We start from the raw sequence: 15948 nt of genomic DNA on the forward strand, positions 1-15948 counted from the left end.
AAGAGACAGCAGACATATTGAGGGTTGAGAGTGCAGAGAGAGAGAGAAGCTGATTCTACTAGCCTCCTCCTGCGTTTTTATTGTACTTGCAACATTGCTACATTCAGTTCTCAGATAAAGCCACATTAGAATCTCATACAGGGGTGAGAACAATGGGTGCTTCTTCAGAGTGCTGTATCAGCTATTGTCACACTTCAGCCTGGGAACTAGCATCCCTATCGGTTTGCCAACAAGGGAGGGTTTGCCCGCAATTGCCATCGCACCAAGGCTTTCTGTGTGCTTCTGCTTAAGCACTTAAAAACACCACATTGTCCCCCTTTTTATTTATTTAAATTTTGAGATAGCATTTCATGAAATCAGTGTAGGCTTTGTTAGCCAAACAAGAAGACTTTAGGTTGGCATTGTGGGGTTATAACACACAAATTTTGACACTATGCAAAAAGGACATTGGATAAGACAAAAAGACTTTCATGAATACATGCTAAAATTACAGTTGGGAGAAAAGGCAACACCTTTTTCTCTAAAAATAATTTGCTGTGAACAAAATTATTATAAATTAATTAAAACAACAGGTGGTGGTTACAACACATTTGCATAATTAAAAGAAACGTTTTTATCATGGAACACATTCCAATGGGCATACAAGGTTTGTTAAATATTTTTACACATGTTAAATTGCTGCCACTGACCACATAAAGAGTGTGCAGTGAAAGACATTGGGATTTCACTATGAATTACATTTACATTATAAGACATTGCATCATGAGCTATGCAAACATTGGGAAAGTTTTTTTAAAACTTGGTTACATACTATGCACTCCCTTAAGGGGGGTGCTAAATAACTATCTTTTAACACAATTATAAAAAGCAAAAACAAACATAAAAACAACAACACTGAACTTTTTATTAGGGGTTCTTGGTTCACTGGATGTCTTCAGGAAACTTTAGTGCCACGCATCTTCGTTTCTGTGAAAATAAACAAAATAGCAGAACTTCGCTGCTAGGTTATTAATGAAGCTTGCTTTTTCACTCTGGGTCCAACAATTATGTGTAAAAGCACATGGGGGTGAAAGCACATTATATTTGCATTTAAGACAGGGGGCTTCTGAGCCTGCTAAGGTGTTGCTGAAATATATTTTAGTGATCTCATATCTCTCATTTTTTAATTATTTAAATAGAAAATTTGTAAGATGCACTGTGTATGTGTGTTGCAAGGTCTAAGATGTTATAGGAGATATGCTTAGGTTTGAAAACAAACTGAACAGGCAGAAGTGGTGATTATTCTTAGGCCTTTAGTTGTCTAAACATCTTAAGGGATTATTTTTAAGCATTGAGAATGAATATAATAGTTAGAATTCAATAAGAGGTTAACACAGCTTCTTAAGGGAACATTTCTAAGCATTGAGAGAGTGTTAGAGTTGAGAGTGAGTGAAGTCACATCAACATTTTAAGGGATTTATGTCTAAGCATTGAGTATGTGTGTGAGATTCAGAAGTGAGAAGAAGAGAAAAGCTTGTATGTGTGTTATTACAATGTGGGGTTCTCTCCTTGAAACACATACATTTTTTACTGGAGACAATTCTGTTGTTCCATCTTACACATACAATTATCACATACCTCCTGCAGTCAGCAAATGGCATTGCACTTTCAATCACAATGACCTCATGTCCCATAACCATCGTATGACTTACTTTGGCCTTAGAAATGCAACATAACTGTTGCTAAAAACACTATCTTCTGCACCCTTTGTGAGAACTTGATCTTTGAACTGGCTGTGTTGCTTTTTTGAACTTTTTTTGATATAGTTAAACTATCACAACTAATTTAAAATATTATTATCTGCCAGTTATGTATGCACTAAAACTGGTTTGAAATGAAGAATAAGAATATAAAGAGAGCTGGTGTGAATACTGTTATGCATGCTTGTTGCTCTGAAGAATATTGGATAGCTATTTACTTATATATGAAGTCTGAGCTTAAAACTATGCTGCTGAGCCTGTGTGTTAAAAGGAAAGACTAATTTTTAAAAGCACACAGGACAGGGAAGATTTTTTTTTTTCTGTGGTTTGAAGATGCTTTCAAACCGAAAAGTTTTTTGTGGTTTGAAAACAAAGGAACATTCACTGTGTTTGTATTTTATCTATTGTGTTGAGAACACTGGGCACACAGCCAAGTTCAGCAATTCGTTTGACTTTTAGTTTTGAACTTGCTTGGACATTTAACTTAACATACTTTCTAACATGTGGAAACCAAAAGAAGGCTTAAAACAATGAAAACAGGCATATATACAGGTAACAAAAGAAAGATCAATATGGCATTCTTGGCTAACTTTACAAAACAATTGTTTAACTAACATCTTATAAACTGATAAATAAAAAAGCATGGTATCAGTATGGAATTAAGAAACATATAAGAATAAAACAAAAAGGCCTTAAGGGCTTGATTAGAATTATGGGACTAGAGAAAAAAATTTTTGATGGAACAGAATGAGACCAGAAAATCATTTTCTGATGAAACAGAATGGGATCAAAAAATCTTTTTCCTGATGAATTTAAACTATGGGATCAGGAGAAATTTTTTGATGAAGCAGAATGGGATCAGAAAATCATTTTCTTGGTGAATTCAGGGAGGTCCTTTAAGGGCCTGATAAAAGCCTTTGGATCAGAAAAGGTTTCTGATGGAACAGGATAGAATCAGTCAATGCTATGGGAACAGGGAGACTTTTAAAAAGCCTGACTAGCTTTGTTATTACCTTTACATAAACATCTTAGAAAAAAAAGGTATAACTCTGACTAAAACTAAACTAAAATACGGTTTAATTTGACTTTAAAGCTGTGATAACTGCTGCTGATGGGCAAAATGGCTGATGGTTGCCGTTCTGAAAGGTGTGTGGAATGAGAAACACTGAAAAATTTGGGAACTACTACAAACTAAGCTGAAAGGGAGGGGTGAGTTTAGCTTTTTAGTAGCAGTTTGAGGATCAGAACTGGTTTTACTGACCTTCCCTTTGGTATATAACTACTTTAGCAATGGGGATTGAGCATCTGACTGGTTTTAAAGAGAGATTTGCCTGTGTTACTTGGGCAAGCTTAAAATCTTAACTCTTTGTTTTTTATAATGGGTAGAGTGATTGTTAAGACTTCTTGACTTTGAAGTCTTATTGCTTGCTCCCTACTTTTTCTAACAAGGGAAATGATGGCTTTTGGATAGCAGAACACATTCTTTGAGGGGTTAGATAAAAAATAAAGCTATTTAAGCATCTGGGGGGAAAATAGCTTGTGTTGCAGGATTTTGACCTATCTTAAGGTGGTCAAACAGTAGTTTTAACAATTGTTACAAATGTTGCTTCTAAACGTTGCAATTACACCAAAGTTAACTGTTGGGGGACTTTTAATTCAGGTGTTGCAGGTACAACATGAAATAATAGCACTTTATACTCTTTACTACAAATAAAGTGCTTGTGTTTACACTTTTTCTGATACTATATAAAAACTAAACTGTTATGAAATTTAAGGCAGGTCCTATAAGAAAAAAGGATTTACTTGGGAACCTGCTATTAAAATCCATATGATAAATGGCTATAAGGCTCAATTTACACTTAGCTGACACGAAGTTGGGCTATTTAACATGCTTTGGGCTGTTTAGCATGCTTTTGGAAAAAACTTAGCTAATGATACTTCTGGCTTTCTTTTTAAGTGGTTGGAACGTTACTGAGCTATACTGCATTCTGTGCAGGGGTTTTTAGGGACTTCCAACTATAGGGAACTAAATGATATGTATGTTTTAATTCTCCAGCATCTGTGCTAGTGATGCTAACTGTTTTTAAATGTAATCTGTACCTCTTTTGGCACAGAATGGGGGAGAGTTTTCTGTTTTTTTACTGTTTACCTTTGGGCATTCTGACCTTGTTTTACAGGGAGAACTATGGACAGCTTTAAAGACTCTTTTGCTATTAAGTTTTCTGATGCTATTGCATTTTGAGCCATGGTTTCTATATGGGATGGCTGCTTGTTTTAGCTGGGTTGGTGCAGAGGAGGAAAAAGAGAAATATAAGCTGATGTATAGTCTGGCGGAAGAGGGCTTGTAGCACGGTTTATTTCCTCTGACTGTGTTTGCAGCTCTACTTGTAGAGCGTAAGTTTGGATGGTAAATTAAGTCTGTGACCTCTTGGGAGGAAACATGGTGCTGAGCTTTGCTAAAGAGAAACAATAAATCATTGCTGCGGTATTGATAAGCTTGTACCTATACTTACCAATGCTATACTTACCTGGATCCTGAAATCAGGATGAGTGAGCTCTGTAACCTGTGCAAGGCGGGTAAGATAGCTGTTGTCGTGGCCCCTCTTTCAGGGTCAGACGAAACATGGCCCCTGTTTCAGGGACATGTGAAGCAATGAATGGGAAGCAACCTGAAACAGGCTACTTGATATAGAAAAGAGTATAAAAAGTGTGTAGCCGAAGGCTTGTACTATTTTTATACTTACGTAAGTACTTACGCTTACCATTGGGATCTCGAAAGATGAATGAGCTCTTTAACCCTTGCTGGACGTTGATAAGCGATTTTCTTGGCCCCATGGGCTGGGCGCCTGATGTAGCAGCGCAGAATGCTGCTCTGGGAAGCACCCAAGGCTTTTTGGGGCCTTGGTGCTTGATGGGAGACACACAAGACTGTACCTTGTTGCCTGAGGGAGAGTGCTAAAGAGAAGCACTCTGAGGGTTTGACAGTTAGAATTGGAGCAAGTCAAGGCAATGAGTTCGGAGGCAGAGGACAGGCCATTTGATCAAGACCACCTGGCTCTACTATACTCGCTCATTGCAGAAAGTCTCTGCCTGCTGCGCTAGATGTAGCAATAATGCTACCTGGGAAGCAGCCCGAGACCCCGGAAGTCAAGGACTGCTTGATGTGGCGCAGAAGCCAGAGCAAGAAAGGATCCCCATTTGCTGTGCTAGATGTAGCTGTGAATGGGGAACAACAAAAAAAGTCAGGCTGCTAGAAATAAGAAAAAGCAAGCGTTCCTATGCCAGGGCGCCAGAAGTCTCTGTGCCATTGCTAGAAGTTGCAGAGGGTCCCTGTTGTTCCCAGGTTCAGATGAAGCAATGAATGGGAGCAGCCTATAACAGGTTGCTGAATATAGCAGAAAGCAAAGCAATTTGTCTGCCATACTTGGCTGGCCCACGTCTGGGCACCTAGCATAGCCACAAAGTTGCTGAGAAGCAAATAGACCTCAAAATCAGATGCTTGTAAAAGCAAATGCAGTGAGAAGTCAGAGAGACAAAAGAAATCCAAAGGTTGCGACGCAAGGCTGCTTGGAAAACACACAAGGCTGTAAGAGTGAGGCTAGAGCAATAGAAAGTCAAAGCAATAGGTGGGAGGTAGACAGTGGACAAGCTGTTTGAATAAAAAAAACAAGACAGCCTGTCTACTGTACCTGATTGTTGCAGAGAGTCTCTGTCCTAGGACCAGAAGTCTCTGTCCCAGGATTAGAGGTCCCTGTTCTAGGATTAGATGTCCCTGTTCGGGCGCCAGATGTTGCAGTTACCCTTTGGGGAGCAACCAAAGCCCAGGGGTCAGGTTGCTGGATATAGGTGCAAGAGCAGAAGCAATGAATGGTCAGACAGAAAGTCAAGAGACAGCAGACATATTGAGGGTTGAGAGTGCAGAGAGAGAGAGAAGCTGATTCTACTAGCCTCCTCCTGCGTTTTTATTGTACTTGCAACATTGCTACATTCAGTTCTCAGATAAAGCCACATTAGAATCTCATACAGGGGTGAGAACAATGGGTGCTTCTTCACAGAGTGCTGTATCAGCTATTGTCACACTTCAGCCTGGGAACTAGCATCCCTGTCGGTTTGCCAACAAGGGAGGGTTTGCCCGCAATTGCCATCGCACCAAGGCTTTCTGTGTGCTTCTGCTTAAGCACTTAAAAACACCACACCTTCAGTATACTGTACACTTTTATAAAATATACTACTTTGCTCTGGATCACCACCAACTCCTAATTTCCATCATCTTATATAACTACCCCCCACCAGTCCCTAAACTCCCCTCCTAATTCGTTTTGCACTGTTTTCATTCTTCTAAGATTTGTTTTAAGAGATTACTATAATTTGCAAATCACCTTCGATCTATAAGTGGCTCCAATGGCAGTTCATTGTTTTGCAAAAAACCAGCAAATTCACAATTACAATCATTCAAGGCTAAGAAAATACATTCAGTTTTAAAAATCAATCAACAGTCAATCAATCAACAGTCAAAAACAGTCAAAAACAAAACAGCCCACGTCAATACATCGATTAATGGAAGGAACTCTGCTAGGAAACATGCTACAATGCAATAAGAATGACAAGTCTTGTGGCTCATTAAATATGAAAGCATTTATTGTTGGATAAGCTTCTGCAGACTGTATAGTGGTTCATATTTAACACTGAAACAGGGGACATTCACTCAAACTGAGTGTTGAGGGACTTAGAATAGACAACAGAAAATATTTCCTTCTGTGTCATTAGTCCATGGAACTCCTTGCCACCGGATGTGGTGATGGTGCCTGACTTAGTTTTCTTTAAAGGGGGATTGGACAGATTTCTGGAGGAAAAGTCCATCACAGTTTACAAGCCATGATGTGTAATGTGCAACCTCCTGGTTTTAGAAGTGGGCTACCTCAGAATGCCGGGTGCAAGGGAGGGCACCAGGATGCAGGTCTCTTGTTGTCTTGTGTGCTCCCTGAGGCCCCCATCCTATCCAATTTTCCAATGCTGGTGCAGCTGTGCCAATAGGGGATGCACTGCATCCTGTGATGGAGGGACAGTCACAGAGGCCTCCTCAAAGTAAGGGAACATTTGTTCCCTTACCTTGGGGCTGCATTATGGCATCATTGGTGCTGAAAAGTTGGACAGGATTGGGCCCTGAAGCACCTGGTGGGCCACTGTGAGATCCAGGATGCTGGACTAGATGGGCCTTTGGCCTGATCTGGCAGGGCTCTTACGTTAGATCTCAGTTGGGAAAAGGCTTTCTTTACTCAGCATGTAATTAAGCTGTGGAACTCCTTGCCACAGGGATGAGCAGATTTGTGGAGGAAAAGTCCATCACAGGTTACAAGCCATGATGGGTATGTGTGACCTCCTGGTTTAGAAGTAGGCTACCTCAGAATGCCAGGTGCAAGGGAGGGCACCAGGATGCAGGTCTCTTGTGTGCTCCCTGAGGCACCTGGTGGGCCACTGTGAGATACAGGAGGCTGGAACAGGTAGGCCTCCTTTGGCCTGATCCAGCGGGGCTCTTCTTATGTTCTTAAATTCACAAGATGCACAAAGTGCTGCCCTCAGTTGGCGGCTGTGTATTATGATGTGAGAGTGCAAGCATTGTGTGTGCATTGTGTGAGTGCACACAAAGGTGAACTGAGATGGAAGGAGCATGATGAACTCCCCCTCCCAGCCTCTCAGCGAAGGCGTTTTGCCTGGGTTTTGAGTGATGCTTTGTGGCCTGAGCTCTGCTGTCTCCACCTCTGCCTGACACAGCCCTGGGTCTGCTCTATGTAGTGTCCTCCAATGGCTTTCCTGTCCTTACTATGCCTTTATGTACTGCTTTACACTTTGTACATCTGAGTGTTGCGTTTGTAAGTTGCCTCGGCATTCACTTCAGCACAGGAAAAGGGGGGGGAGAGATAAAGATCTTTACATTATTTCATATAATAACACCTGTACGTTTCAGATTTTATTTTATTACATACACACACAGAGACAAAATTGTAATTTAGGACACAATCCTAACCAGGTCTAATCAGAAGTAAGTCCTATTTTGTTCAATGGGGCTTACGCTCAGGAAAATGTGATATATTTTAGGAAAATGTATATATTTTAGGTTTTATTTTATTACATCTATATAAATATATAGATGTAATATATATGTGTGTGATACATGTGTATATGCGTGTGTGTAATACATGTGCATATGTGTGTAATACTTGTGTATATATATGTATACATACATGTGTATGTATATACACATACATACATACGTATTACATACATGTGTATGTATATACACATACATACATATTACATACATGTATATTACACACACACACACACAGACGTCTGTATGTAATAAAAGAAAAGCTAGCATCTATAGCTTCTGTACGTGTGCGTGAAAGCTGCACACTCACCCTATGGGGGGATGTATATGCAGGGGAGTGCGCGCGTTCACACCAGGGCGCAGCGAGGCGACAGAGGCAGCGCTAAGGGGGCGCTCTGCACATGCTCAGAGGCGTCGCCGCTCCGCGCCTTCTCTCCCGCGAGCAAAGGCGACACAGCCCCCCCCAGGCACCGCAGGCCCCCCCCCAGCGTGGCCCCGCCCCGCCTCTGTTGCATAAGCCGCGCGCGCAGCCGCCCCTCTCGCGAGACCGGCGCCGCCGCAGCCTCGCCCCGCGCCCACGTCACCGGCAGGCCAGACGGCGACATGGCGGAGCGGCGGAGAAACAGGAAGCGCCTCCAGGTACGCGCCCCGCCCCCCCCGAGGCCCCCCCGCCAGGCGGGCGCGGCCCTGACCCCCCACGGCGCTCCCGCCGCCCCCCCTCTCTGCTCGCGCATCCGCCTGAACTCATCCATCCGCCTCCCATCTGTGTGCCTGTTGAGCCGGGGAGAGGTGTCTGTGTGTTGACCTATCCATAGGTATCCCTATAGGTGTGTGTCTATCTATAGGCATTCCCTGTGTCTGTCTGTACATGCGTGTTGATCTATCTATACATGTGCATTTTTGTGTGTAGATATGTATGTGAATGTGTGTCAGTCTGTCTGTAAATATATATGTGTGTGCATATGTGTCATATGTCTGCGTGTTTATACTTATGTATATATGTGTGTATCTGTTTATACACATGTGTGTTTGTTTATCTGTCTATAGATATAAATGTGTGTATCTGTCCATCTATCATATATGTGCATGTATTTATATGTATCTGTCTATAGATATAAACATGTGTGTGTATCTGTCCATCCATCTATCATATATGTGTGTGTATCTGTATACGTGTATATTTATATATATATGTGTGTGTGTGTGTGTATATCTGTCAATAGATAAAAGTGTGTGTGTGTGTGTGTGTGTGTGTGTGTGTGTGTGTATCTATAGCTACATATAAGAGATCCTGGGGATGAGGCCCAAGTCGAAACACAAAATCCATTTTAATCTTTCATATGTACCTCTTATACACAAGGCCTAAAGGTAGTTTTAGACAATTTTTAAAATAATTTTGTGCATGAAGCAAGTCTGTACATGAAACTCACTTTATGGTTTTATTTCTTTAGATAAAAAAAGAATTTTTAAAGTCATGTTGGTGTTCAAATAAAGTTCCATATTTTGGAATACTCCGTATTTTGGAATTCCAGATAAGGAATTCAACCCAGCCTATGCTATCGCAAAGTGCACAACACCAGACCACACAACACACACCCTCTTCCGTGCTGCTATCATCTCTCATGAGTCCTCACTGGTCACCTCCCTCTGAGCCCTACACATTAGGGTGAGTTTTGTGCATCGCTTCCTTACAGTCCTTGCATCACAGCCACTCCCCCTCTTCCAGTCTACCTTCCTTCCAGGTCGCATCTCCATGAGGGCCTCCCCTTCCCATAGAAGTCTTCCTTCAGTCTCTTCTACGAAGCCTGGTTCCCATTCATTCAAGGACAACAATGTCTATGACACCCCAGCTCAACTTTTCAGGATCATGCTCCCCAAAAACAAGACCAGTGTTTTCCCTTCCAACACTTTCCAACATCCACCCTCCACCATAAGGTCTGCTTTCCCCTTTTCCCACTTTCCTTCTATCCCTTTTCTGCAGCATGCCAAAGCATAGGCCCCCCTTCCTCATCACATCATTTCTGCAAAACCCTCAGATAATTCCCTGAAATGGTTATTCATTATCATACTTCACCCCTTGCATAGAATCTGTCTTCTAGGCTTGGCATTCATGCTTATCACACTTACAGCTGTAACTGAAAGAGCACCATACTTGGTGAGCCCAAGACACCTGTTGTGTCATTGCTTCTATATCCCCATGTTCATGGCACACTATCGATGCCATCCTGTTGCACTGGAATAACAGGTTATCACCTTGCCAGTCGATTTTTGCAAATTCTAGTACACTTTCCTACCTACTCTATCATAGGCATTCACACCTCTTGTGTTGACTCTGCATTCATGTGCACGCATAGCAAGAGAGTCTCCTTTTGGATGTTCCAGATGTGGTGACAACACACGAATGAGTCACATTTTCTGCAGTCAACTGCAGTAATTATTCTTATAAGAGGGAGAAAACTGAATGTTCCCTCCCTCCCCAGTTCAAACCCAGTGCCGTAAAGCCTGCTGCCATGTCCTGCACATCTTATAAATGCCACGTACCCATGTGCATTACTTCTGTAGTGAAGAGTTTCATATACTCAGAAGGGTCTGAGCTAATGAAACTGCTGTGTTTAATGAGAGATTTTTTTGAGCACGGCACATATCTATTGATGTGGTACAATTTAAAAAAACAACAACTCGAAGAGCAGTTCTCTTTCAATATGGCTCAAAGGAGGAGCATTGCTTATGTGGACAATATTCTTGAACTAGTAATGCTCAGCCATGTGTGACACCTCGTTTTGCAAATTTCTGCTACATTAACTACTGACCATAGTCTATAAAAGTGTAGCAATCATTGTTTCCATATATAACTTTTTAGAAAAAAGCAACGTATATGCTACTAGAGTGAGAAGGGCCAAACTACATGATGCGTGTCACATGTTTTGGCTGCTTGATTTCTGGATTATTTTCTTAAAACAGTGTGCTGTACAGAGGGCCTGAAATGCAGCAATGCCCCGGGGAGGGGGGGTCTTTACTACTTTGCCTCTGCTGTTGTGTCCCTGCCCCCACTCCATTGATGCTGTTTTCTTAACATAAATACAGTTGGACACACATAAAAACATACTCTTAATGTTAACTCAGACTAGTGCTGGCAGTGTGGTATGGCAAGTACAGATCGTATCTATTTTATCTGGTCATGTACACATATGATTGTTGGAATGAGATCCTTAATGAAATTTAGGACTTAACCGGTCATGATTTGCCACTTAATCCCAAAATAGTACTGCTGGGTTATCTGAAAGATTTAATCCCCAGAGGATTACATTAAATTGGTAATGTGTTTATTAATTGAAGCAAAAATAAGCACTGCAGTAAAAAAGAAATGCTAACTCACCAACTGTAATAGAGTGGAGGATTTGGTCACTTGCATCCTTGGCAAAATTAGCATATAGTAGTAAATTTAAAGAGAAACTCGGACAAGACAATTACATTATTACTTCCCATAATGCTGCTTCCTTTAGTGCTGATTTGATACAGTGCTTTTTGTCCTGGCATGATTCACAGCTGTTCTAGCCAATAGGAGCAGTGTATTCTGGGCCAGTCAGCTTCCGTTTTCCGCTTGTTAGATTAACTACTTATTTTATACTGCTGTTTTCTGCAGGGCTTGACTTTCAAAAACAGTTCCCCTGAGCTATGGGTGGTTTTGCTGTATATCATCAACTAGTTATTGTTCATTTTGTATTGGATTGCTAAAGTTCATGACATTAACCTTAAGTTCTATTTGTTTTTTTGCTATTACATTTTCCATTTCTTGAATAGAGTCGCTTACAATTGACTGTAATATATTTATTGCAATTTTTTAAAAAATTAAAATTAAAAAAAAAATTGCAAGAGAATAATAAAAAAATTTAGAAATTCCATCAGTTTGCAGTAGGTTGTCACCAGTATGCAGATGACATCCAACTTCATTTATCACATCTCCAGCTGGGGAAGCTGTCACTGTTCTGAATCAGTGAAGGCCTGGCTGTGAGCAAACCGAAATTAAATCTGAGCACGACAGAAGTTCTTTTGGTATGGAGACCTGCTGGGGCGGTTTTGATGCATCAGTGTCTTCTTAGTGGGGTTACACTTACCTTTAAGTATCAGGTATGCAGCTTGGGAATGCTCCTGAACCTCTTAATTAAGTGCTCTTAATCCTGAATTTGTAGGTGTTTCTGGTGGATCAGAGTGATTTTGTCCCGCTTCAGCTTATGCACCAGTCACACCTGTTCTTATCCCAAGCATACCTTGCAACAGTTGCTCATGCCTTAGGTTGCAGTCCTATAGACCAGTGGTACTCAGACTGGTGGATCGCGACCCACCAGCTCATGTAACATTGCCTCTGGCCCCTTAAGGGGTTCGGGAACGGGAGAGGAAGTGACACAATCCCCAGGATCGCATTGCTGATGGGGGTGAAGGGGGGGTGCTTTTACTTACAGAGGGCTGCTGCAGCTTCCAGGAGTTGCATGGTGTCCCGCACAGTCCTCTGCAGAGCTCCCCAAGTCTTAAAAGTGTTGAAAAAAGCAATTGCAAACAACTTCTGGTTTTGCCTATTGCAACCAGGAAGTGGTTTGTGATAGCTTTTTCTCAGTATCCTTGGGATCACGTTGCTGTATTTGCCCCCGCCTCTGCAAAGACTTGCCTTGGAAGTTTTACTCCTGAGAACCCCTGCCATGTAGACAATTACCATAGAGGAAATCCTGTTGAACTCAGTGAGGCTTACTTCTGAGTAGACATGAATAGGATTGCATTGTTAGCCACATCATGTGTAAATTACCACAACAAGTGAGGCTGCCTATGAAGACTCTCTTGAAATGTCAGCTGGTTCAAAATGCAGCTGTTCAAGTGCCGGTAGCACCTAAATATATTTGATCGCATAACTCCATTGTAGATGTAGCTGCATTGGTTACAATATGGTTCCAAGTGTGAATTTGGAGGCTGGTGATGACTTTTCAAGCCCTGTGTACTTAGTCATAAGCTATCTCAGGGACGAACTCTTTCCACATGAGCCTACCCATCCTGTGAGATCTTTTAGAAAGACTCTTTTGCAGGTTCTGCCATTCTCTGAGGTGCATTAATGTTCCCTGTGAAAGGACTTCCTCTTTGGTGGTTCCTGCTCTGTGGAGATGTGGCAGGCCCCTTCACTGCCAGTCTTTGATGTTGAAGACCCACCTTGCCATTGTGCCTTTGTTGGTGTAGTTTTGTTTGTTTTTTATTTTACTGGCTCTCTCATTTGTGAAATTTGATTCTGCAGTGTTTTTCATGCTATTTTTTGTAGGGCTTTTTTGGCTGTATTTTAATTCTGTTTAATTGTGGTTTTTAACACACAAACCACTCTTACTCAGGTGAGAAGAGTGGGATAGATTTTTTAAAAATCTAATGAAACTGGATTTTTATAATTTCTCCCATGTCAGTACTGATCAAACTTTTACTAATATTCCATCAGACCCTAACCCAGGGGTGTCCAAACATTTTGGCAGGAGGGCCACATCATCTCTCTGACACTGTGTTGGGGGCTGGGGAAAAAAATTAATTTACATTTAAAATTTGAATAAATTTACATAAATGAATTTATTAGAGATGGAACTTATATGAACGAGTGAAGGTCTGCAGTAGCTCAAGGCCTATAAAAGGCCTTGCACAAAGCAAGGCCAGCCTTTCCTTCACTGCCACAGCTGCATCAAAGACATGAAACAGCAAGTAGTGGAGCGAGCCCTCATCCCACAGCTCAGGTGAGAGGTTGAACAGTTGTCCTCATGCTGAGAACAGTTGGGTCGGGCCAGCATGGACTTCAGCAAGTCTCTGGAGGGCCAGAGGCTCACTGGAGACTGGGGGCTCCCAGTGGGCCTGATTGGGAGGCTCCAAGGGCTGCAAGTGGCCCCCGGGCCGGGGTTTGGGCACCCCTGCCCTAACCTCTGGTAAAAGAGTGTTTCTTGTATCTCTTTCCCACGTGCATAAAAGAAGAAGGTCTCTCAATAGCACTGAATAGATCTCGCTTATCAACCTTTTCGACTGTGAAGAAAAGGTTTTGTTTATAAGGTTTATAGTTTTGTTTTCTCTCCAATAAAACTATATTTCTCTAGTAAAGCTTCAGCAGTGCTTCCAACTTGCAAAAATAGAAAAACAAGTCTCAAATTCCTCATTTTCTCAATCCCCCTAAAATCATCACTTTGTTAGAATTGATTCGTGATGATCAAAAAGAAAAATATATACGACAGAATGTTTTCATTTACTTATTATAAAAACCTGGTTAGAGGTGACGAATGTGGAGCTAATTGAGATTTAAATTTTTACTGAATTGACATGTTTGTTGTTATAGGAAACACTATAACATTATTTTATTATATAATAAAAATTATTATAGGAAATGTTTGTTAATTTCTTTCCTCTCTTTTAATATCATAATTAAGACTTATAAGAGACCCTACTGTTCCTACTCAGTCACTATTGTTTTATCCCAAAAGAACCCAATTCATTGTTGCTATACCTCTCCAAGTGTAGTTGCAGACTTTGATGCTTGTCCTAAATTTATGTAAACTTGATGCTGCAACCCTAAATGAATTATCCTGTCAAGTAAATTTTCTAATCATTGCTTTTCCATGTGTCCAGTATGTTGTCTGACAATGTCAGTTGATGACTAGACCATAATCCCAAATGTCACTGCAAAGTTATTTGTAAATTGTGTTGGTTTATACATTTTTGTGTAGCTAGAATTTTGTGTTCCAGAGTTTCTAAAAATCTGAAATCATTTCAAAATGTTTTGCTGGATTAGTCAAAAACGAAACTGCATCATCCACGTAAAGTCTAATTTTAAGCAATGGACAGTCCATTCCTGAGCTGCCCGGAGTGCCCAGACTCGGCGGCACTAAGAAGGCCCGCTGCCAAATCCTGCGCCTCCTGCGCTACTGTGGGAGGCGCCTCGGGAGAAGGGGACATTAGTCCTCTTCCCCAAATAAGGTAAGTAGCCCCGCAATGGGAGGGAAATGTGCTTGTGTAGGGCATGCAGCCCTGCACGAGCGCCTTGGATCCTGCAGAGCACAGCTTCGCAGACCCTCCTGCCTCCTTCCCCCGACATGCCTCCTGCCCACTCCCTGGCACGCCTCCCTCCACCCTCCCTCCACCCTCTCTCCGCCCCCTGCCAGCCTCCCCCTCCCTGGAACACCTCCTCCCTGTCCAACGGGAACCCGGTGGTGAGCCCCGCAAACATGCTTTACGGCACGTTTGCAGCTGTTGTCGGCGGCACGGCTCTGTGCCACCGACCACAGGATTGGACTCTTGAGTTCCCAACTAAATCCTACATATTGCCACATTCTGACGTATAGCTGACACAAAGGGTTTGATAGTAACCACAAATAATAAAGGGCAACTTTACCTACTCTCCCTATTTAAACCATTTCTGCCCAAAATGATTGTGTAGATGCAACAGGGATCAAATGTGTACACTTGTGGGCTGGGCAGAAATGGATTAATTTAAGTTGATAGAGAGAACATCATTTGTTAGCAGCCTAGTTTGTGTTAGCTGAACTCAATAAGAGCAGTATCACCCACCCACAAATTAATTGGTGGTTTTTTATAGGTCATTGATTGTACTTCAGGTGCTCTAATTAATTGCTTGCATATGTGTCTGAATGAGTTAGTGAGGCTTAAAACTGAATGATTGATGCTAGTTGTACATTTCTAAGTTGACCATCTGTGTATGACAGTCTCCCCGCTGCTGTATTTCAGACAACGTATTCAACATGTTTTCAGGATTTGAAAGCAAGTATAGTTAACCTGAAAGTTTTAAGGATAACACAGCATGGAAACAACTGAAACAGCAGCTACACTCTATACTTCTGTATTTGTTCCACAATTTCTAAGCAGCCCTCGCACAAAGAATGTGGAAGAATTTGAAAGGTGACACGTCTTCCTCATTTACATTATTTCCTCATCAGAACAGGCGTGTACAATCCAGACTGTGTATTCTTTTCTGGCCTCGGTGACTTATATCTTTTCTGCAGTTTTTTGGGTAGACCTACCCTCTTTGCTACATTTAGTAAAGTTTCTACTGGGTGTGTTCATTTTCTTGCACCGTTTCAC

General features: G+C 41.7%; 1 protein-coding gene across 1 annotated transcript in view; it reads left to right on the forward strand.

Annotated features, from left to right (window-relative positions):
• Positions 1–8410: 8410 nt before the first annotated feature.
• SEC62 (SEC62 homolog, preprotein translocation factor) overlaps positions 8411–15948 on the forward strand; it is a 32377-nt gene continuing 24839 nt past the window's right edge. The window contains exon 1 of the mRNA XM_066619876.1: positions 8411–8487. Within this exon, the coding sequence (XP_066475973.1) occupies positions 8452–8487 (36 nt within the window). The 5' untranslated portion in view covers positions 8411–8451. The remainder of the gene's footprint in view (positions 8488–15948) is intronic.

This window comes from Tiliqua scincoides, chromosome 3 (assembly GCF_035046505.1).
Source record: "Tiliqua scincoides isolate rTilSci1 chromosome 3, rTilSci1.hap2, whole genome shotgun sequence".
NCBI lineage: Eukaryota > Metazoa > Chordata > Lepidosauria > Squamata > Scincidae > Tiliqua > Tiliqua scincoides.